The sequence below is a fragment of the Rhincodon typus genome, chromosome 13 (genome assembly GCF_021869965.1).
Source record: "Rhincodon typus isolate 14 chromosome 13, sRhiTyp1.1, whole genome shotgun sequence".
NCBI classification, from domain to species: Eukaryota; Metazoa; Chordata; class Chondrichthyes; order Orectolobiformes; family Rhincodontidae; genus Rhincodon; species Rhincodon typus.
In genome coordinates this window covers 63,403,810-63,428,651 of record NC_063344.1, presented here as the reverse complement: position 1 = coordinate 63,428,651, position 24,842 = coordinate 63,403,810, and the positions used below count along the sequence as shown (strand labels likewise).

The 24,842-nt window shown below is 40.8% G+C and overlaps 2 protein-coding genes across 4 annotated transcripts in view; one reads left to right on the top strand and one right to left on the bottom strand.

Moving 5' to 3' along the window:
• The window catches only part of LOC109913485 (integrin-linked kinase-associated serine/threonine phosphatase), a 57,954-nt gene extending 42,643 nt beyond the window's left edge, over nt 1–15,311 (top strand). For 2 of the 3 annotated variants that reach the window (XM_020513001.2, XM_048604281.1), the window contains 2 exons: nt 523–604; nt 2,027–7,576. In XM_020513001.2, coding sequence (XP_020368590.1) covers nt 523–604; nt 2,027–2,167 — 223 coding nt within the window. In that variant the 3' untranslated portion in view covers nt 2,168–7,576. Of the gene's footprint in view, nt 1–522; nt 605–2,026; nt 7,577–15,046 lie in introns of those variants that run through there. The other variant, XM_048604279.1, reaches the window with a different exon arrangement.
• Nucleotides 15,312–17,080: 1,769 nt separating this feature from the next.
• LOC109918955 (erythroferrone-like) overlaps nt 17,081–24,842 on the bottom strand; it is a 106,397-nt gene continuing 98,635 nt past the window's right edge. Inside the window, exon 9 of the transcript XR_007263526.1 lies at nt 17,081–17,183. The gene's annotated coding sequence lies outside the window, so the exon portion shown is untranslated. The remainder of the gene's footprint in view (nt 17,184–24,842) is intronic.

Below are 24,842 nucleotides of genomic sequence, written 5' to 3'. Positions count from 1 at the left end.
TCTTGTGACATGGGTTGCATTAAAGTCAGCCTACCCATTTCTCCTACTCTCAACTCTCATTATCACTTATTCAGTCTGTCTCTCTCCCTCTCTCTCCCCGTCTGGGCTCCATCTCCACCTATCCCCTCACCCCAACCCTTTTTTCAGCACAAGTACCATTTTTCCGAGCTGCTGTCCATTCTGATGAAGAGTCACTGGACTCCACACATTAATTCTGCTTTCTTCCCACAGATGCTGCCAGACCTGCTGAATTTCACCAACAATTTGTGTTTTTTTTTTTAGCAAAATTGGGCTTTGCTGACATTTGGCGCAGTTTCTAGCACCTACTAAATGCTCAGACATGAATAGTAGCCACACGACTGAGGTACTGGAGAGGGTGTCACCACCCATGGAAACTGTAAGCTGCAGGGAAATGAGCTGTGCTGCTTTTAGTCCAAATACAAATCAGCACTGCTTCTGATGCACTGCTTTCCTGTGACAATTGTGTGATTTTTTTTTTTTTTTTCTCTATTTCATTTACAGGTTTATTCTCCTCGCTTGTGATGGATTATTCAAAGCGTTCACCCCAGAGGAAGCTGTTCTGTTTGTTTCAGCAATACTTGAGGTACAGTTTGCTGGTGTATCAGTGGTGTTTTCTCCTTAGGTGAATTGTGTAAAGCTTACCTCCATTCAGTATATATCCCACTAGACTGCTTACTGAACAGCTTCAGCTGTGTTCTGAGAACAAGGTTTTCCCAGTCCACCAGCAACATTCCTTTCTGGGCCACTGCCAGATCGCTTCCTGACTGAGCAGCGAGTGCTCCCCGAACCCGCCGCTCGGGTCTTCCCACTCACATTGCATTTTAATTCTACCTCATCCAGCTGCAGCATTCCTCTTGGCAAGAGCCTGATGGCTCCCATAAACAAGACTGAAATAAAAATATCAAAGAACATGCAATGAAGCTTGACACACTTGCTGAACATAGCCTGCCAAGTGACATTTCTCCGAGGGAGAGCTGATCCATGGTGTGTGAAGTTGGGGAAAATCGGTGAGAGTAAACGGGTGATCTTTATTCCATTTCTGTCGGTGGGAAAGGCGATACACCGTGGTGTGTAACAGGCAGGCCTGTTCAGTATTAATCCCATCTTATAACTTGGTTGAAGATTAATTTTACTGGTACAGTGTTTGCAAAGGATCAACTGTCACTATAAAAGGCAATTGTGGACAGGGTTGGCCTAGACGTTGTGATCAGAATGGAGTCATGCATTTTCTATTACAAACATACCAAAATGACATGCAAGAAGTGAGCAGCTGCTCCACTGAGCCAGCCCCATGCTCCTCATGCCACCAAGATCATGACCAATGTTTCCTGTAAACTGTGCAAGTGCAATAATCTGAAAGTTCCTGTGCAGAAGTCGGTCACGTTAAAACAACGCGAAAAATTACACAAATCTCCTGTCCGTTAATCTAGCATATATATAATACTTTTTAAAAAATCACAGGGTACATTGCTGATGACTTCCCTCACCTGCCATCCATTGGCACGTTGTTTCCTAGGAGAGATGAGAAAAGGCAGGGACAAAAAGATGGATAATGTTCTGGCTGACTGTTTCAGGTACATGGGTTCCAAGGACACCTAGCTCTCTACATTAGTTTATAAAGTTATACATACTCCTTATGTCCAACACCCATTGTGAATTTGTCCAGCATCCTCATATGCACAGCAGGAGTCACTGGACAGGCAGGAATCTCTAGAAAGGCCACACCTTTGAAGAGGGTAATAAGTTCCATCCATTTCACAGCCACGGTGTTCTGGTGAGGCAACCGAAGGAGGAGGATCCCCCTGGGGTTTTCATCCAGAATTGCATGGTTCATTTTGTCCAGCAGTAACAGTTGGCGAGTGTGTACCCTACTCCTCCAAATCCACAGAAGGTTCCAAACTGGCCCCCCAGGAGTTTTCTAGTCTTGGGCTTGTCTGTATCAACTGCTTACCTGAGTTGTAAACCTCAATAACCTCAGTCGGGTGGTTTTTGTGTCAACCCACAGGACAAGACTCTGACTGCAAGGCCAGGGAAGTCCGCGCAGGACGTGCAGTTTGAAACGGCGTGTAACAGACTGGCCAGTGAGGCAGTCCGCCGGGGCTCTGCGGATAATGTCACCATCATTTTGGTAGCCATCATGCACTGACATGAGGACCTTGCCTCCACGAGAATATCTCGCAGGTGAATACAGGTGTCCAGGAGGATTTGCCAACCTCAAAAAGAAAAGATGAGACAACCTCAGGACACTTCAAAAATTTGAAAGTAAAATGCATATCTTTATTTCCTTACTCCACTCATCTGATCTTGTCGAATTGCCACTCTGCCACTGACCAACACTCCTAAATTTAAACTTCTATGCGCCTGACCACAGCAGAGATCCTTTTTTTTTAAATTGTGTCTCCAATAACCCAATGGTAGAACTGCTGCCTCCTCTGTTTAGTGAACTGAATCAACTTTTTTTTTAAGAAAAAACTTGTTTTCACCATTCAATCATATGGCAACACAACTGACTTGGCAACATTTCTCTATATCCATTGGTGTTGGAATGCTTGATACTTGCATGGATAGAAGGGGCATGGAGAAAGCTGGATTCCCCATACACAGACTGTCTCAGATAAAAGCTACCACAGGCAAGTGGTGGTTTTGAGAAATAACATGCAGAACCAGATGCCAGGGAAGAGTTTTAAGGTCCTCCATGAACATCCCAAACTGTAATGTGTGGAAGCTTTTAATGAGTTCAAGGTTTCATTTTATTTACTCCTGTTGTTGCCTTGTTTGTTCATGCTGGTGTTGAGGTCTGTGTGTTAGTGGAAACCTAGTTAAAGTTGTTTCTTTTCCAAATGTTTTGCTGTAACATCTCATTTGAATACAAGCATTGACATATAATTTTGTCTTGAACACCTTCTAGTGGTGGCTCCTGTTCAGTGCCTCGTCTTGCAGAAACAGACATGAGGATAGTTGCCCAGACCCTAATTACATTATAGTACATGATGAAGTAAAATTGGGCAGTAGTGAGACGATGAGGGAGTGCACTATCTCTTGGGTGTTTTCATAATCCACCTTTTTATTCCACAAAAGTTAATTTTTTAACAAAACAAAGTTCTCTTTCTTTCTGCTCATGGAGGCCTGCTGCTTCGTCTTGTACAGGATGGGATTATGACTTTTAACATTAATAGTAGATTAGCAGCCGTGACTACAGAGTGACTGAACTCCACTTTATTTCCAGCTGTATAGAATCGAAGAGTAATGCAGCACAGAAGGAGGCCATTCCAGCTCGTTGAGCTGGCAATGACTCTTTCACGATCAATCCAGTCAGTTCTCTTTCCCCAGCTTCCCTACAGATTTTCTGAAGTGTTTTCCATTTCCATTGTGAAGGCTAGAGTCTTATCTGTGTCCACCAATCCCTGTCTATCAGGCAGTGTATTCTAAATCCTAACCAGTTACTGCATGAGAAAATGTTCCCCATTACCTGTTGTTCCTTTGCCTTTAATCTCTGTCAGCTGGCTTTCAAATCTTCAGTCATTGGAACCAATTTATATTTACTATTCCACCGAAACATTTCTTGCAAATCTCGTCTTAGTCTTCACTGCTCTAAGGGGAGAAATCTCAATTTGTCTCGTCTACGCGCACAACTTTAAACGCTTATCCTTTGAACCATTTTCAGAAACCATTTTTGTGACCCCTCTTCATTGTTTCTAATTCTTTCCAGTCTTGAACTTGACCAGTTTTTGTGGCCCACTTACTTTACATGACTGTGTTTCAGTTGCATTTATACAGTGCCCCTAGTTCAGTAGCAGCACACCAAGCCTTTGGTTGATGGCTTTTTGGCGAATTTGGCAATTGGAGCATGTGTCAAGGTCAGGAGTGAAAAAAAATTCCACATCATAGAATCGCAGAGTTATTGTGGTACAGAAAGAGACCATTCAGCCCATCATGTTTGCACTGGCTCTCTAAATATGTTAAAATTAGTGTCAATCTGCTGCCTTTTCCTTGTAACTTTGCATAGAAATGAATTTTAACTTACTGGATATGCAAGTACACCGCTGCTAGAGGATAATTTTAAAACAGACCCTCTTGCCTCTGATCTATTTCAGACAGGGCCTCAGAACAAGCACCAATGAATGATCCTTACAGGCAAGCTGAGAGGACAGCCTTTATGCCATCAATAATCAATGAACACTGGGTGTTCCTGGTGGTCACTGTTTCAGAGGCAAGGGGAGTCTCAGAGCTTTCTCCTCTGGCCTCCACACTCCCACCACCACCCAGGTCATGAGAAGCTGTCTGCTTCTGTGGTACCAGGACAGTTACTGTTTACCTGACAGGGTTGGCTCTTGAATTTGGGACCAGCATTAGATCTATTAGGGAAATTATGTGCGAGTTCCACATAAGACCAGGTCAAATAATTTATGTAAATGAAAGCAAAATACTGAGAGGGCTGGACATCTGAATAAAAACAAAGGCTAGAGAAGCTCAGCAGGTTTGGCAGCAACTGGAGAGAGAAACAGAATAAAGTAGGAATGACCCCAACCATCCAGTTGCTTGTTGTTTCAATAAACCACCTTGCTCCCATGCTGACATTGACAACCTTGTCCTGCTGCAGTGTTCCGATTAAGCTAAACACAAGCTTTATAGTCTTTTAGACTCAATTTTGAGTTCAGAGCATTGTCTCTTGTGCTGTATTTTTCTGACATCCCCTGATCTTCCCTGGCTGTAACTTAATTTGTTTTGTTCTTAGCAAAGCTAGCCCCATTTTCTCCTTTTCATAGCTAACATTTACAGCTGTTATAGCTTTGTCTCTTGCTCTAGACACCACCAGTGTATCCCATTTGCTCCTCCTCCCCCACACCCACCCGCACCCCCATTCCCACTCCCAGCCCGATTTCCCCACATCTACAGCATAAATACAACCACTTACCATCCATTTTCAGTTCTGAACGTGGTTTATATTGGACTCAAAACACTAACTCTCTTCTGTCTCCAAAGTTGCTACCAGACCTGCTGAATTTCTCCAGCACTTTGTTTTTATTTCAAATAATCCACTTTCTGGTCATGAACTGATTCAGTGTTTTTACAGAGTTTTCTAACGATGTTTGTTTGAATGCCAAATGGTTTTTGCTGATATTCTGCAGAACTGAGTGGGAACTGTTGTTACTGTTGCACATTGCCCTCTAATACTTGTTTGTTCATTTTGCTAAATATCAACCCTGCCTTCTCTGTGTTAGATTGTGTAGTATTGATTTTTACAATAGTCTCCCCCCACACTGTTATGCAGATACAGATGTTTGCACCGTACACTACCCCTACCTGCCTACTTTGATAGAGTTGAGTCGAAAGTGCTTCAGTTTAAAAATAACATGATCTCAGGACCTTAACTATTACCATCTGTAGTCAGAACACAAAGCCATCGTCATCATCATCATCATCTTGTGTCATTTGACTAGCAATAACAAAATAAATAGGATGTCTCAGATTTTTATGGTAGATCTTCTCACTCAGCCCTTGCTCTCAAAAGTGTTTGTGGACATGAATATATGTGGATTGAAGGAAAGCAATAATTTTAAAGCTGTTTCTGTCACTGAGATTACAGCTTTTTATCACTGCACTTGAGGCATTAGACTGTGGATTGTAAGCAGTCACCTACACATGTCGTTATGATATACAACAATAATACCAGCACAGTACACACATTCACAAGTCGAGTGGAATGATTTCCAGTAGCTTTTCACAACTGCCTCATCCCTGCAGTTTGTCACATATGGTGTCAAATATTTCCTGGTTGGATTCACTTTGATAACTTCTTTTTTTTTTCATAATTTCAGGGTAGCTGTATATCTATGTAATAGATACTTAACTGGGAGTTTCTCCAAACCTTTAGTTCAGCTTCTTCATTTTAATGAATGATCACATTTCATTATTGAATTCGGGACCCAGAGGGTTTGGCATGGGAACCACATGTTTCAGAAGGAATGACACCGGCAAAGGCATTCTCTTGTAAGAGCAGGATTTTGCCATTCTGATGCTAGCTGATCCGCAAGGGTGCCTAAGTTGTGGGTGATAGAGTCTTGGGACTGAAGCCCAGTTCTTTTAATGCATACCCTTTTTCAGTTGTAACTCTACAACGATGTGAATCATCTGCACAATTTACAGAATTTGTGGTGTTTAGGGGACCTGTTGAGAAATGTGTAAAAACTATTGCACTGTCTGCTGTCATGGATTTTTCTTTAGTATGATTAAATGACACTGCCACACCCCCCCCTCCCCACTCCCCGCCCCCGGGGGTGCAATCTGGTAGAATGAATATATTGTACAAGTGATGTGCCAGAGAGTAGTGCAGAAGGCAGACAGCATGTATTGTGCATGCTCTTGTCTAATAATACATTGAAATGAAACTTGATCTTACAAAGAAACCTGTAGCCTGACTTGGAACCAGCAAAGCAATTATATTTTATAAATCTACCCATACTCCCCTAAACCACCTGCATTATTTCACATGGTATACCACTAGTTAGCAACACATTGACACGGTTTTAGAAAGGCTGTATTCACATAGACGGATTACATAGTTAGAGATATTATGTAACGTTGAGATCTGTACCTCAGCTACATTGCATATCTCATGGAGGAGATAACTGTAGAAATTGCTCTCCTAGTTTAAGTCATTCAATATTCTTGGCATTTCTGGCTTGTAGCATTTTTGATGTATTTTGATAGTGAAAAGCATTTGATTGTGAAAGACATTTCATGCAAAAGATTTCATGCACAATCCTGTCCATGTTCTCTCTTTCACCTATACACATTTAGCAATATATATCATTATCCAGCCACTGCCGCTCTAGTGCAAGTTGAGAAACACTAGATCTATGACATACATATGAATGTACATTATTTCATTCCACTGGATTACTTTGGAAAGGTTTGGAAGGGTGCTTGACAGAACTTAGATGTGGGACATGGCTTGGTGATGTATCATTGATCCATTCTGCCTCTAACACGAGAGGTCATCTGAAGTGGAAATATAATCAGAATTTCACTGTGCTTCAGTATTTATCCTATGTAAGAACAAGGGATTCATGATGGATGCTAGTTTATTTTCTATTTCACCCCACCCACCTCAGTTTTCCAGGTAATGATTTCGGAAAAGCGTATTTAGGCAGTGACATATTCTTTTGTATTTGTGCTAGAAGGGAAATTCAGCATTACTGTGCGACCAATCATGAGATGCTGCTTAGTTTTAGTTGTGATCTTGTGTCACACTATCATTCAGAACCTTTCACCTCTAGTACCCTCAACATTTTTATTTGTGATTTCTAGAAACTTTAAAAATTATCATTAGCTAACACACAGACTTTAACCTAGCCATCCCTTTGATAATAGTTATCATCCCATGATGTTGTAGAACTTTATATTACACTGCTTACTGTTCAAGTTTAGGGGTTAGAGTAGGCTTAGTAGGTGCAGAGGTCAGTCAGGGTTTAATTTCTGTTTGACAAAGGGAACTTGAAGATTTCCAATGTAAAATTTCAACTCCAGCGAAATAAAAAAAACTAAGAAACGACTGATTTTCTCTCTGCCTTGGTGCGCTTATGACATTTGAAATGTGATATGTGGCACAATTTTTATATGGGCAATAAATTATTCCAAAATTAACTATAGTGGACCCATTGGGTGAGAGATGAAGGAGGTTAGCCCTGTTTGAGCCTCCCACTAACCATACAACCATAGGAGCTACTGGGTGAAGTACTGCCTAACACGTTCTAATGTTAATCTTAAAGTTGCCTCATGTAACTTAATTTTCTATATGTATGTATGTGTGTGTGTATGGTGTTGCAGGGGTGTTGTAGGCAAGAAAGTAGAGTTCAGACCACAATCAGACCAGTCATGATCTTAATAAATGGTGGAACCATCTCAACAGGCTTAGTAGCCTACTGTTCCAATTTTAACATCTTAGGGGCAGCTTCACTCAACACCCACCCCATAACTGTTTGCGTAGATTGCTTTATAGTATCACCCACTTAAATGCACCAAAGGTCATCAGTTGTGATGGGAATACAAAAGTGTTCCTGCCATTTTGGGCAATTTTTATTGTATAGATTGATTTTGCTTTCATTTCCTAGGCCTAGTAGTGAGAGTTGAGAGGGTCACTGAGATATTGCAGGCAGGAAACAAAGGCAAAAGAGAACCAGTTCCTTGGGTTTTGACGCAGGCTTATTTGTTCCTTTTATTTTCACAGCACTAATTCCATATTCATAGTTACATCAGATGGAATTTTCTTGCAAAACAGTAGAGAAATAAAGGTGTGAAACAAGTTATCTTTTGCTATGAATATGTCTTGTATGGGCATTCCATCTCACTCTGCTCTATGAGCTACTGCTCCTGATGAATGTTGTTGCTACCACTGTTTTCTTTTAAGCCTAGGAAACAACAGGGCCTGCTTAATCTAATGTGATCAAGGAAAACTTCTTGGTCTAACTAGAAGAGTGTCCTATGGTTAACAAAAATGTGTTTGTTACACTTTAGCATTTAGTTACCTGTTACATTTTTATGATGGTCCTTATTACAGAAACTATGAGGAGTTATAGGTCTCATTTCTTTAGGGTCCTAAGCTGTTCTCAAACAGGTCCACATGACATCATCATGTTAGATGGTGCTTATGGCACTCCTCAGTATTAACCCTTTCAGAATCATATTAATGTCCATTCTGTTCTAAGTTCTGAGGAAGGGTTACTGAACCCAAAACGCGAACTGATTTCTTTCCACAGATGCTGCCAGACATGTCTGTTTTTGTTTCCATTCTGTCTGTCTGCTGTGGCACCCAATGCAGGAAGAGAAGTTGGTTGCAAATAAAATCTTTTTTGTGAGGAAGGTCTGTCGTATGTGTTGAGGTAGCAGCTAAGTTATGGCAGAGCATTATATCTAGAGACTTCCTGTCCCTTGACTGCCAAGTGGGTTCCTTATAATAAAACAAAAAGCAATAACCCAATAGCAATTTGTGGGGTTGGGGGCTGGGACCTGCCAAATTTCTAACTTGCCCCTCACTCTGCCAATTTTACTTAGTTTAGATGCAGTGAATGGCCTGAGTTCTTGTGTATTAAGAATGTTTCTTTGGGTGTTGGGAGCTTCTGGTTTGATGCTTTGCAAAAGTAACATTCGCTGTAACTACTGTGGTGGAAATTAAATGCATGTTCCAGGCCCAGAAGCAGTGGAAAACTGAATTTTGACTCTGTTCCGCATTTGTCCTTGCCCCATTTTTCCATTGGACTTGCACAAACCTCGTTAGTACAATTGCTTGTGCCATTGCCCAGGCATTTCAGTATGTTTTTACAGTTAGACCAAGGCCAGCATTGCACGTGTGCCCTTGAAAGCGGCAGAAAAATGCAGTTGTGCAGATGCTTAGCCAGTAGAAGTTTCTAACATGTCCACCCTAAACTCTTATTGAGGCTACTTTGTGTTTTGGGGCTTGGTTTTGGCTTGTTTTACACCACTGCTGCTTTATTAAATCATATTTCTTCCTATTTGCTGTACTTAAACTTAAGTTTGGACTGCTACAATTTGGTGCTTTCCTTGATAGAGGCTGTCTTCCTTATCCCCTGGTTTTTAGTTTCTCCCTGATATCTTCATGCTTTAAATGTGAAGTATAAATACAGATCCTCTTGTCCAGGCATTCCCAAAATAGCAGACAGAGGAGATAGGAACAGGAGTAGACTATTCAAGCCTGATCCACCATTCAGCTAGATCCAGACCAATCTATGTTTTAACTCTATCTCCTGCTTTAATGAAAAGCTCAGTCTTGTAAATTTCAATTACACACACCATCCATAGCCTTTGGAATCAATAGCTTCAGATTTCCACGATGTTCACGTGAAAGGTGCTCCCTGATTTCAGTCCTAAATGACCTGGCTCTAATTTTAAGACTATGCCCCTTTGTTTTAGATTACCCCCACCAGCAGAAAGTTTATCTATCCTTTTGAATCCACGGAATCACTGTCACCATGTGTTTCCGCTCCATAACATACCTGACTTTGCTCCAGTCCCAGCTTTTGTTACCTCAAGACTTCACCAGTCCAACACAATTCTAGCTAGTCTCCCAAATTCTATCCCTCATAAAACTTGATTCACTGCATCTAAACTAAGTAAAATTGGCAGAGTGAGGGGCAAGTTAGAAATTTGTCAGGTCCCAGCCCCTAACCCCACAAATTGCTATTGCATTTTTGCTTTTTGTTTTAATATAAGGAACCCACTTGGCAGTCAAAGGATAGGAAGTCTCTAGATATAATGCTCTGCCAAAACTTGTTCAAAACTCCGATGCTCATCTCTTAGTTGTTCCATGCCTCATACCCCTATCAGCCCTATGCTTATTGACTTACATTGGTTCCCAGTCAAACAACAGGAATAGGAATTCAACAGATGATGGCAGAGTGGAAATTTCCGGGAAAGTCCATATTGTGGAGTTTCGGTCAACAATATGCATTTGATACTGGTGTGTGGATGAATTGGGATTGCTATGGTTGTCACTCATCCTAGCACTAATGCACAAATGAAAAAGTTCTGCAGTCTAAACAAATAATTTTCTATCCAACCTTTTTCTGTGATTGTTCACTGTAGAAGGGTTTGGTGAGTTTGAATCTTAGAAAAGCAGACCTTTTGTTTCTTTGGAGTTTTGTAAGGAAAATGCCTCTGACCGTTACCATTCATGAATTGCTGAGCTTGGTTCCACCCATATCAGGGGCATTGTTTTAAATCACAAGTGGCATTTTTGTTTGGTCATGTTTTCAGAAAATTTTGAAATTGTTGCCGTATTGAGGGTACAATGTGGTTTTTGTTTTTTCTAAACCCATCTTCCCAAAGACACATCTTATTCTTTTATATAGACGTATAGTAGCAGTAAACTTTCTCACTCATCGTGTTATGGTGCAAACATGAAATGAGCAGAATGCCTTTTGTTCTAGCTATATCAGATGGACAAATGAATTGAGACTTACTGAGCAGTGTAACATCCCTAACTGTAAAAGGGCCCTGAGTAGTTTTGGATTGGCTTCTTTAATGGAGGCTATAGATTGGTAACCGTGGCATAATGGTGATTCTAAAATCTCATTGTACAGCATCGGAGGGAACTTAAAACTGCAGTTCTTCATTAACACCAAACTAGACAACCACCAAAACCTCCTTAGAAATATTATTATCCACAAGAAGCCCTGAATATGGGTCTTGTCCAGGTAAATACAGATATTGAGGTCAAGCAGTAACATGACTATCATTATTTAAGCCATAGGACTATCCTTTTGCACCAGCAAAATCTCAAGTAAACCCATAGTCACTTTGTGGTACTGATAAATTTATAGACTGAAATGGTTTGTAAGTACAGAGGGAGGTTTATTTCTTCAGCAGTCCAAGGCATATTCCATCCCGTTACCCCCACCACTCCCCTCAGAAATATTTGCTTTTTGTTCTGCATGCCACCTGCTCATGACAGTAACTGCACAATTTAATTACTTTTTGAGTAACGCGATTTAAATGCTGGATAGATTTTGTTTTGGCGTGTTTTAGAGCCAACTATAACTCTAGCCAAAAATAACTTTGATATCTTAAATCTGACAAGGAAAGTAATTTTTGAGACTTTGAGCTGGCAGGTAGCTTTGACAGTCCTTTCAAGCCCTGCGGCCTCTACTGTCAAAAGCAACAAAACCGTGGGTAAAGCATCTACCTCCAAATTGCACATCAGCCTGATTTGGGCATATATTGCCATCATTACTGGGTCAAAATCAAGGAACTTCCTTAACATCACTGTGGACCACATCAGCAAAAAGACAACACAGGCTCGATGAAAAAGGCCCATCACCAACAACTTCACAAGGTAAATAACACTTTGTCAGCATTGACCTCATCCTGTGACTATGTTTTCTTAAAAAATCATAGACGTAGATCTTTGTGGAGACCCTTATCCAGAAATTTCACCTGGATCTGAGTGTCCCAGATCATTGTCATTAGTGTTAAAGGGAAGGGAATTCCAAATGTCCTCAATTCAGAAGACCCACCCCTATTTCTGATTCTCCAATCTTTGCCAGGAGGAGCAGTGGAAATGGGAAGGGCATGACTCAAAATGATGTGCATATAGCAAAGCCATTTGAACTCAGTGCTGAGTTCAATCAGATCCCATTTTTGATGGAGCGAGAGCCTTATTGTGAAGGTGAGTTGTGATTTTCTAAAGTTGGCATAAATGCTCATAAGGTAGCTAATGTCTGTGGAACTGCCAAACTTGAAGTTATTTAAATCCCCTCCCTTTTAACTATAAAAAACGCCCATATCTGAGTTTTAAAAAAAATACTAACTATTGACTTAACATTAATGACTATAATTATGGCAATATTGCAGTTTGACTGCTTCCAAAACTTGTCATTATCACAGTGTGATGAATAGTTTGCCAGTTCTAAGTATATTGTGGAAATGAATGTCTTTGTGGAGTTGTGAAAACAAATGTTTTTAGAAAGGATCATGTAATTGATGCTATTTACATTTATTGAATGGGATTTTATCACAGGTTCCTTGTACAAATTTCAGCATGCCTCCTGAAGTAGGATTTATGTTGAGTTCTGGGTGATTTGATATGTCATGGTCTTTGAACTAGCCTGCCTCTGCACTCAGCAACTCCTGTAGGTCAGACTTCACTGTGCATCTGCACCATAACAAAGATCCTATAATTTGGGCACAAAAGTAGAATATACTGGAAAAACTCAGCAGGTCTGGCAGCACCTGTGGAGAGAAAGCAGAGTTCATGTTTTGGGTCCAGTGACCCTTTAGAACAGTTCTGACTTTTTCCAGCAATTTTTGTTTTTATTTCTGATTTCCATGATCTGAAATTCTTTGATATTTGGTTTTGTTCTCATGGTTTGGGGCATTTCTTCCTCCCTATGGTGGATACGGTGAGCTCATTCACCTCAGGAACAAAAGTTTGAATCATGCATTCAGTTTCTTTCATTAGGAATTATATCCCTGTTTATTACATTAATTTGTGAACTGGATTCTTTAAAATGCACACCTGCAACGATCAAAGCCAACAAAACTTGAGACTAAGCAAATTATCCACCAGCTGCCCTAGCTTCAGATCCTAAAGAAGCCCAGGGGCAGTCATGATGGTGCCTAGATTGAGGGGCTAAATTAATTTAAATATTTAAAATGAAGAATTTCTACTTTTAATAATGTTGAAGGTTAAGAATGAGTCAACATCAAAGTGATCTCTTACAACAGAGTTCTGAGGAAAAGCCAAGCCTCAACATTAACCTGCCTTTTCCATTAATTTTGATCTGCTTTTACCAAGAGGTCAACAAATAAACAAACATTCCCCCAGGCATTCTTCTGAGATTTTGACTTGAGATTAGAGAACCCAACAGAGATTTGGCGCTACAGTTTACAGGACCAAGCAGTCGGAGTTTAAGTTCTGCATCTCTGGAGTGAATCTGATTGTTAGCCCCTAGAATGTCACTCCTCTACTCTGTGATATCCATATCAGAGTAAAGGGATTTCACAATTATATTATCTGAGAAGAATTTACAAAGTTATAGAATATAACTAGAAACTGCAATGCACAAAAGCACTTTTTTAAAAAATTCAACTCGTAGGATGAAGACATTATTGGTTTGGCCAGCATTCATTGGTCATCCCTAATTGCCCTTGAGAAGGTGGAATTGAGTTGATGCTTTAAACAACTGCAGTCCACAGTAGGGAGGGAGTTTCAGGATTATTAGCTACTAACGTTGAAAGAACCCTTCAAGTTAGGATGATGCGTGGCTTGAGGGGAAGTTGCAGGTGATGGTGTTTCCCCTCAATGATCCTGTATCATCCTAACATGTTGTTTTAAATTCTTACAATAGGGAAATTTGGGTAACTTCTGAAATAATGTATAATGCATTACTTTTCCAAATTCTGCAACTACGTAAATGGGACTACTTCAATGAAACAGCAGAAAATGTCCCCTCTAGCTCAAAACATTATGAGCAACAAACAGTTATGTCCTAAATATTTATTTTAAGGAGAATGAAACGTTTTTAAAAGTTGCTTTTAAACAACCCAGTTGTTACTGTAGAACATTTGGAGACATAAAAACCATCAACACATCTTAAATTTTCCTTCTCATAGAATCATACAACACAGAAACAGACCCTTCGGACCAGCTCATCCACGCTAACCAAACGTCCCAATCTGACCTAGTCCCATTTGTCAGCATTTGGCCCATATCCCTCTAAACCCTTCCTGTTCATGTACCCATCCAGATGCCTTTTAAATGTTGTAATTGTACCCATCTCCACACTTCCTCTGGTAGCTCGTTCCACACACCCACCACACACTATGTAAAAGTTGCCCTTCAGGTCCTTTTTAATTCTTTCCCCTTTATGTTAAACTTGTGCCCTCTAGTTTCATTTTCTTAGTCAATTGGCAATAATTAAAACGTGTTAACGTACGAAGTGTTGATGAAGCTGAGCAGGTCTGGTAGCATCTGCAGAGAGTGTAACAGTCAGCATTTTGAATCTAACATGGCTTATCTTTGAAATTCCATAGGTGTTGGCAGACTGCTGAGTTTCTCCAATGCGTACTGTTTCAGGTATCCAGCACCCACAATATTTTGCTTATGTTTTAGTTGTTTAGATGCAATGAGCATTGAATGTTTCTAAGAGCCTTCAGTTTTCACTTCCAGTGGAACCAATATAGGCAATTCCAATAAATCAAATTATACTGTCTGCCTCAAAAGTAAAGCACATGACCACAAGCTTTAGTAGCTGATTATCAGAATATTCATTTGATTTTAACCCTGGCTGGTAATAGTATATTGAGAAGGGACTAGGCTCCCACAAAGGTCAATTGGAACTATCTACTTACGTCTCACAATTTCTGTTGGAAATCCTGGGCCGTTATTTAAGGAATGAATATTCCTCTTAAATGGAGCTTACATTTACACAATATAATCAGTTATTTTGACTTCTAAAATTTTGTCTACTTGTAGAAAACAGTTGCTAAAAGAATAAAGTTTCCCCAGGTTTTCTGAGGTGTCGCTGGAAGCAGTGAGTGCCAGAAAGGAAGTGCAATTTCTGTAGTGCAAGAGAAAAATCTAACACAGAGATTGGTTGAAGCAAACAAGGATTGTACAAGCCATCATGCTGACGACTTGGATAGTACATCACCTTCATTCTCTTGAATTAAGCATTATGCTCACCCTTCATTTTTAATGCTGGCGTGTCGACTCAAAAGGGATGTCTGATGAATAACTTTTGTGAATAAAAAGTTATATGTTACCTTTAGAATTCATGGAATTGGTGTCATCTGTCTTCACAAAGAAAGAACTAATTGTGGATTATCAAGCAAAATGTTCTGATTATTCATGGTATTCCCAGTACAAGATCAGGTGGGGTTCTGATAGTACACTGATGTGATATGTCATGGTTAATTATATGGGACATGATTAGTACACATGTACATAGGGTTAATACACAAGCATCTCAGTAGTCATGTAACCACTTGGTTCTACAATGCTTGCTCATTAATATCACTATCTGTTTATTGTTCTCCGGACATTCCACACACATGAATGACTACAGATGTCCTTCAAAACGTTCACTTCTTTATCTCCTTTAGATGTTTCTTACAGAGAGACTTATTCTCCTTTCACACTCCCCTGGTGTTCCCCAGACAGATTGGCATTCTTCCAGTAATTAACATTCCATTCTCACATCAGCCAACACCTCATTGCTAAGTCTGATATCTTTGTATGTCCAGACTATGACTTAATCCAATTTAACTCTTGCTGTTACGACAAAACCGTATATCTTGCTATTCTATCTTGCTTACTGTCCATACTCATTGGCATGAACTGTTATAGAGTCATACAGTATGGAAACAGATCCTTTGGGCCAACCAGTCCATGCTGACCATGTTCCCTTACTAAACTAGTTCCACCTGTGTTTGGCCCATATCCCTACAAACTATTCATGAACTTATCCAAATGTCTTTTAAAAGTTGTAACTGTACCTGCATCTACCACTTTCTCTGGCAGTTCATTCCACACACGAACACTGGCCCTCATGTCCTTTTCAATCTTTTTCCTCTCATCTTAAAAATATGGTCCCTAATTTTGAACTCCCCAACCCCAGGGAAAAGATCCTAGTCATTCACCTTATCTATGCACTTCATGATTTTATGGACCTCAATAAGATCACCTTCAACTTCCTACGCTCCAGTGAAAAAGTGTCAGAGCCTTTCCAGTCTATTTTTATATTGCAACATCCTGATAAGTCTTTTCTGATCCTTCTTCAGTTTAATAATACCCTCCTATAGCAGGGGAACCAGAAATGCACAAGGTCCTCCAGAAGATGCCTCACCAACATCCTGCATCCAACACCAACATGACACCCCAACTCCTGTACTCAAAGGTCTGAGCAGTGAGGGCAAATGTGCTAAACGCCTTCTTAACCATCCTGTGATGCAAACTTCAAAGAATTATGTATCTGAACTCCTAGGTCTCTCTGTTCCACAACACTACCGAGGGCCCTACCATTAACAATAAGTCCTGCCCTTGTTTGTTTTACTAAAATGCAATACCTCACATTTATCCAAATTAAACTCCATCAGTCACTCCTCAGACCATTGAGCAATTCATCAAGATCTCTTTGTAATCTAAGATAACCTTCTTCACTGTCCACTATAACCACCAATTTGGTGTCATCTGCAAACTTACCATGCCTCCTATATTCTCATCCAAATCAGTTGTATAAATGACAACAAAAGTGGACCCAGCACCGATCCCTTTGAGACACCACTGGTCACAGGCCTCCAGCCCAAAACAAAAAGCTCAAGGGTGTTTTAGAAGAAGGTGAAGTGTTGACCAAATTGGTGTAGGGCTAGAGTCACAAGATTAGTTTACTTCCTTACAGGACTGTAATAAACCAGTTGAAGTTTTTTGCAACAATCCAGTAACTTCAAAGTTAAATTTACTGATATTGTTTATTTATTTCCAATTATTTCTATAATTAAATCCAAATTTGCCAGTTGTCCTCTTAGCATTTTCAACTAACTGGGACAGATTTTCTTGAAGGAGATGGAAAGTTACGATTCGAGAACTTTCCCACTTTGGCAAATCCATCTTCACCAAGGAGGTCCCATTCCACCATACTTTGATTCTGGGGAGGTAGAAGTGGAATAGAGTCAGGTCTGGTGCCTCTGGAACCAGATCCAAGGTGGTAACAGAGACTGCTGGAAGGTCTGCCTTTTTTTCTAGAATATTGTAATCCAGTCCTCATGTCCTAGTCAATCATCCCCTACCCCCCACCACGCACCACTTATCCCTTCATATGTTATGCCCCTTCTAAGTTCTTCATGTATACCCCATACCCACTGTCCCAGTATCTGCTGTGTATGGAACCAATGAGCTATTGGGAAGTTAGGCAAGTCTTTGAACAGATCCTGAAATGTACACAAGAAGGGAAAAGGCTTTGAAAAGCTAACCTGCAAAGATACTGCTCACCTTACACCTTCAAATAAATGTCAACTACAAGCATTCAGGCAATTAAAAGCAAAAAGTTATCATTCATTTCACATCTTTTAACATTGTATAAATGAGCATACAGGCATTGGAAAAGAACAATACTGCAAAGAAAGAGCAGGTTAGTCAATAAAACAACATTCATTTGCAAGTTGTATCAAAATGCCTCCTGAAAGTTAAATGTGTTACCATTCTTGGAGCTCAGCCAAGCATTCATAATGAAGCCATCTGGGGAAAAAAAGCATGCCTGATTACTTGTTCCAACTGCTTCTGCAGGGACAGTAGTTCTAGATGTAGGTTCCCAACTTGGCCTGACTCCACGAAAATTCAGGCACAGCCCTCAAATCATTACATGAGGATTATAAATCCAAATCAATTACACCTCCTCCATCTCTTATACTGCTCCTGTTCATGGTTTTGTCTCTCATGACTCACTAATTATGCCATCTTGGTGATCAATGTGGGTTCTACCAATTTGGGTTGAGGCACACTACATACAATCCTAAGAAGTTTTCCTTACACGTTAACCAAAAAGTCTTAATTTGAATAGCATTCACAAAGCTCCTGCCTGCCTGTGCCAAGATCTGTAGCCAATTTGATAATCAGTTAAGATAAAAATCACACTCAGCATTAATCAAGCAGCCTGGCAAGAACACTCAGACATTTTTCACCTTGCACATATTCAGGAAGGAATGGCTAAAATTGGATCTCTTATGCTCCTTTCCTCCTTCCTTCAAAGTGCCAAGATGCGGCCGCACTTGGAGTATTGCGTACAGTTCTGGTCACCGCATTATAGGAAAGATGTGGAAGCATTGGAAAGGGTGCAGAGGAGATTTACCAGGATGTTGCCTGGTATGGAGGGAAGGTCTTATGAGGAAAGGCTGAGGGACTTGAGGCTGTCTTCGTTAGAGAGAAGAAGGTTAAGAGGTGACTTAATAGAGACATACAAGATGATCAGAGGATTAGATAGGGTGGACAGTGGGAGCCTTTTTCCTCGGATGGTGATAGCTAGCACGAGGGGACATAGCTTTAAATTGAGGGGTGATAGATATAGGACAGATGTCAGAGGTAGATTCTTTACTCAGAGAATAGTAAGGACGTGGAATGCCCTGCCTGCAAAAGTAGTAGACTCGCCAACTTTAAGGGCATTTAAATGGTCATTGGATAAACATATGGATGATAATGGAATAGTTTAGGTTAGATGGGCTTCAGATTGGTTTCACAGGTCGGCATAACATCGAGGGCCGAAGGGCCTGTACTGCGCTGTAATGTTCTATGTTCTATGTTTTGCTGTGTTTATTATTGGCTAAACGTCATGGCTATCATGAGGAAGGAAGGGTCTCTTGCTCGTTTGATGGAAGAATACCATTAATTTTTAATTTGGTAATGGTTCTTGATTTAGTTCTCCAGACTCTGCTCTTTGTTCATTGAATACAGTATTGGAGCAGGAAAGTTTGACAACAAAAAGGTGGAGAGAGGAAATGGGAGTTCCAATTTTACCATCGAGCACTCCCAGCTCAGATGACCTTAGTGTGTATCAGCCATCAGTGTTTGACTATATTGGAACCAGTGTGGGTACAATTGATAAGCAAGGAGACAAAAGGGAGAGGTGGAAGTATGGAGTAATCAAATCAGCCATGATCTTATTGAACAGAACAGTCTTGAGACGCCAAGTGGCCTACTTCAGCTCCTAATTTGTACGTTCATACATAGGGATATTAAAAGAACCACAGCATGGAATTTTATACGGATCTGAGCAACGTGGGCTAAGACACGATTTGTAGTAGAATCGGATGACAATTCCAGTCAGGCCTATCTTGACGTTGGGAGCAATTCACTCCATCTATTATAATTTCACCAAACAGTGAGGGATGCTGTTCCACTAGATAACGGCTTGTTGCCAGTCACTGCGGAATTATAGCTTGTTGAATGACTTATCAATGGCATAATGCACCTCATTAACATTTAGTTTTTTATCTCACTTACTGTGTTGAACAAACTAGACATTGAAGGCTCTCACGATGGAACTCAGAACAGATACCTGGCAGTTTGAGCTCACCACGTGACCTTTTCTCCTTTAAAGGAGAACAGCTCTGGTTTTTTCTCCTTGTCCTCATTACTGAAGTCCATCATCACTGTAACTATCAAATTTTTTCTGCACCCCCTGTAAATTGTTCCCAGCCTTCCTGAAGTGTGGTACCTAGAACTGGACACAATATTGTAACTGAGGTCAAACGCTGCTTTTAAAAATTTTGAATACAACTTCCTTACCTTTATATTCAATGACTCTATTTGTAGGATCATACATGTGCTTTTAACCACTTTCCCAATCTACCTTGTCATCTTCGATGCTCATGCACCCCAGCTCTCAAAGTACCTGCATCCACTTTTGATTCAACCTGTTTAAATATGCTTTGGCACACCTCTGCAGCAAGTAGGACTTGAAACCAGACCTCCTAATTCAGAGATCAGGACTCTACCACTGCACCACAAGAGCCCCCAATGCTTTTGGATTATATGCTAACTTATATATTGTCTTTCCTCAGTCTTCCTACTAAGGTATTCCACTTCTGGCTACACTGTGTAAAATGTCATCTGCCCTTCCCACCAGCGTGTCTACCTTCTCCTGAAGTTCACCATTATCCAGAATTGGTGGATCTTCCAATTTTGTTCAAGTGCTGGTAGTTTGGGTACAGTGGCTGTGAATCCAACCCTATCGCTTGTAGCCCTCATCCCTGGAAAGAAAAAGTGCTCTACAAAGGAAATCCAGCTTCTCCTGTCAAGAAGTAAAATGATAAAGAACAGTAATGCTCTTGATAGGGGTCGAAAGGATTTCTGAGACAACTGACCTGAGATCGGATAAGTCAGTATAATTATTATTAGGTGTTACTTTATATGTCAGTCAGGGAGTCAGCAGGACGGATTTGCAGAGTCCACAGTCATCTCTGTCCCAGACTAACAGCAGCAGATAAAGCTTCCAGGCTCCGGTGATCTGTTTACCGTCTCCTGACTGTTTACCGGGACTCACCAGTTGGCTCCAGCTGCAGAGACTCAGAGACTAATTGCAGACTGATGGACATGTACATCCAAGCCTATTTTCTGTGTTAAGACTATTAGACTCAGTGAGAAGCCAGCAACAGAAAAAAACAATGCTGCCTGAAGCACGAAGGAGGCTGTCATCCAAGAGGCCACGGGGGTCATCAAGAGCAATCTCTGCAAAGTAATCCGAGAGGCTTTGGCCTACACTGAAGCTGTAGCAGGGGCTCTGCCAAGTTGTTGAATTGTTTTAATCTATCATTTTTCAGATTCTTTCAGAGAATTCATCAAGTCCTGGCAGATAGCTTTCTAGTGATTTGCAAAAACAAAAATGAAAAAAAGATAGAAAACGAAAAGCATCCTCTCAGCAGCGAAGGGTAGGTTCCTGGGAACTCTCTCAGTAGAGAGTCTGATTAGTTTCCCCTTAGTTTTAAGCTAATAGTGCTCACAACAGCTTAAGACTATTTGATACATTCATCTGGCATTTCTTTGCACATTATTTTAATATGGGCATTAATGGATTTAAATTAACTGCGCGAACGCCTTCAGTTACAAATGACATAGCGAAGTATTAAACAATCGCCTGTTAGAGTCATGAATTGGTGATTTTTTTAAAAAAACAGAAATTAGTCATTTGCTGATACAGAACTTGAGCATTGCTCAAGAAAGATATTTTGTCAAAGCTTTTCGTCATGCAGTCATCAGGACAATTCACAAGAAATGCCAATGTAAAGGGAGAACAACATTTGTACTCTTTGCTCAGTTAAACAAAACCTGATCTAAGTCCCGCTTGGAGCACTGTGAGCGGATTTGGACACAACACCTTAGGAAGAATTTTGGCCTTTGGAGGGAGCACAATGCAAGCTTACAAAAATGACACCTGCACCTCGGGGGTTAAGTTATGAGGAAAGATTATATAAATTATGCCTTTTTTCGCCCCTCCCTGAAATTTAGAAGGTAAAGGGATGCTCTGGTAGATGTCTTTAAGATATTTACTTGGAAAAGCCAGGGTAGATCAAGAAAAACCATTTTCACTGTTGGGGATTCTAGAACAAGAGCATAGTCTAAGGAATTGGGGCCAGACCATTCTGGAGAGATGTTAGGAGGCACTTCTGCACACAAAAGAGTGGTAGATATTTGGATCTTTCTTCCAGAAATAGCAGCAGATGTTAGATGAATTGTTAATTTTAATTCTAAGATAGATAACTTTTTGTTAAGCATAGGTGTTAAGGGAAATGGTCCAAAGGCCATATGTGGAGTTAGACAATAGCCTCATTGAGGAGCCGAATGGGCTCAAGGAGTTGAATGACCTTCTCCTGTTTCCATATTCCTATAAGAGAAGACTGGAGACTGTGCAAAGAATTATGCTAACTAATTTGAGATTGTCAGCCGGGCTCACTTTGTGGCACCCTTGTGTGTACTGGAGTTATATAACTTAATGCACAGAGCCCTGTTCTTTGCAGACACAAAGAACTGCACCTGTTTCAACTTACCAAACAGGTGATAAGCATTTTCTGGTTCCCTGGCATTGCCTTGATCAGAGTCAAGCTGCCTGGCTTAAAATTTGAACAAGGTTTGACAGTTAATTGTCAGTCACCATTATTGGTGCCTTCTCGAGGGTAATGCCTCGACCAAAGTTTACTTGCCAACCAATCAGCACTCTCCTCCCATACAAAATAAATGTTGTTTTCCTTCTACATTGGTACTTCTTGCAAATTGCCTGGACGAGCTTAAGACAAAAAGTTTCAACATTGAAAAAAAGACACAGCAGCATTCAAATGAACGCTCAGAACATTTAAGACGATAGGATGATAATTAATCTGCCTGATGTGATAGTTTAACAACTTCTAACAAGGAAATATGTGAAAATAATCTGTGGGAGGGAAGGAGATGAGTGGACCACTGCCTGTCCAAAGTAGAACAAATGTCCTCCTAGCCAAGCTGTTCCAGTATAGTGACAATACTGGCATATACTCAACTATGTGAAAAATTGCCCAGGTATGTCTTGTACACAAAAAGCAGGACAAATTCACCAGGCCAATTACCACCCCCTCAGTAAAGCCATTGGAAGGTATCATCAATAGTGCTATCAAGCAGCACTTATTCAGCAATAAGCTGCTCAGTGACATCCAATTTGCGTTCTGCCACACCACACAGCTCTTGACCTCATCACAGCCTTGGTGCAAATATGGACAGAAGAGGTGAAATCTAGGGGTGAGGTGAGAGCGATAACCCTTGACATTGAGGCTGCATTCGACGAAGTGTGTCATCAAGGAGCCTGAGCAAAACTGGTGTCAATGGGAATTGAGGCAAACTGTCAGCTGTTGGAATCATACCTGACACATAGGAAGACTGTTTTGGTTGTTGGAGGCCAATCATCTCAGCTCCAGGTCATCTGTGCAGGAGTTCCTGAGGGTAATGTCCTAGGCCCGACCATCTTCAGCTGCTTCATCAATGACCTTCCCTCCATCATACGGTCAGAAGTGTGGATGTTTGCCAATGATTACACAATGTTCAGCACCATTCACAACTCCTCAGATACTGAGGCAGTCCATGTTCAAATGCAACACGATCTGGACAATATCCAGGCTTGGGCTAAAAAGTGGCAAGTAACATTCACGCCACAGAAATGTGAAGTGGTGATCATCTCCAGTAAGAGCTTATCTAACCACCATCCTTGATATTCAATGGTGTTACCATCACTGAATCCCCAACTGTCAACATCTTTGGGCTTACCATGGACCAGAAACTCAACTGAATTTGCCACATACAGTGGCTTATAAAACAGGCCAAAGGCTAGAAATACTTCAGTAAGTAATTCACCTCCTGACTCCCGAAAACCTATCAATCATCTACAAGGCACAAGTCAGGAGTGTGATGGAATTCTCCCCACTTGCCTGGATGGGTTCAACTCCAACAACACTCGATGCTTAACACCATGCAGGACAAAGCAGACCATTTGATTGCTTGCGGATGTGGTACTATTCACTCCCTCTACCACCAATGCTCAGTAGTAGCAGTGTGTACCACCTACAAGATGCACTGCAGAAATTTAAAGCTCCTTTTTGACAGCACCTTCCAAACCCACGATCACTTCCATCTCGAGCGGCAGATACATGGTAATCTATAATGTCCCCTCCAAGTCACTCACCATCCTGACATGGAAATAAATCATCTTTTCTTCACTGTCACTAAGTCAAAATGCTAGTATTTTGGGTCAACCTACATCATGAGGACTGCAGTGGTTTAAAAAGGCAGCTCACCATCACCTGCTCAAGAGCAACTAGGGATGGGCAGTAAACACCAACAAGTCATGAGTGATTTTTTTTTGAAAATAATGTATGTGGAGAAGATGACAACAGTGTTGTTTCAATTCCCACTCCAGCTGAGGTTACCATGGAGACTACCTTCTTAACCTTGTCCCTCACCCGAGGTGTGGTGACCCTGAGATTACATTCACTGCCAGTTATCTCTCTCTAATTAGACAGCCGACAATGGCAACTTTCACTTTGTTCCAATGGGAACTTCTGTGGTGACCCGAATTCATCTCATTGTTAGAATCATTGAATTTTACAGTAATAGAAGAGGCCATTGAATCCAATGTATATGTACTGACTCCTGAGAGCGCTACCCAACTAGTCTCATTCTCTACAACCCTCTAACTTTGTTACTTAATATATACATCCAGCTCTCTTCTTTTAACCTCATATTGAATCTACCTTCATCAGTCTCCCAGGCAGCACACTCCAAATCCCAACATCTGAATAAAGAAATTTCTTCTCATCTCACTCCAAGCTCTCTTCCTCACAATCTTCAAATTGTCACCCTGGGTTACTGACACAACTAGTGGAGACAATATATCCATCCTGTCACCATCAAAATCATTCATAATTTTGAATACCTCACTTAGGTCACCTCTTAGTCTTCTTTATTGCAGATAAATCAAATACCCTAGAAAAATTGCCTTTATCACAGCCAGGAAGAATGTATTGGCCCAAGTGTGCCAGCGCTAACCCTCAATAAGTTCCTATGCCTGTCCAAGTGCTGAGTTGGCCAATGAGATCGTTTGGGATCAGATCACATTTAAGTACCACCAGCAAGCTGCAGTTGCCAAACAGGTGTCTTGCTGGAGCATGGCAATTGAGAGCGAGGCCAGAAAATTGACAGGCTGTTATTCTGTGCCAACAAGGTCCTAATGAAGGGTTTCGGCCCGAAACGTTGACTTACCTGCTCCTCAGATGCTTTCTGACCTGCTGGGCTT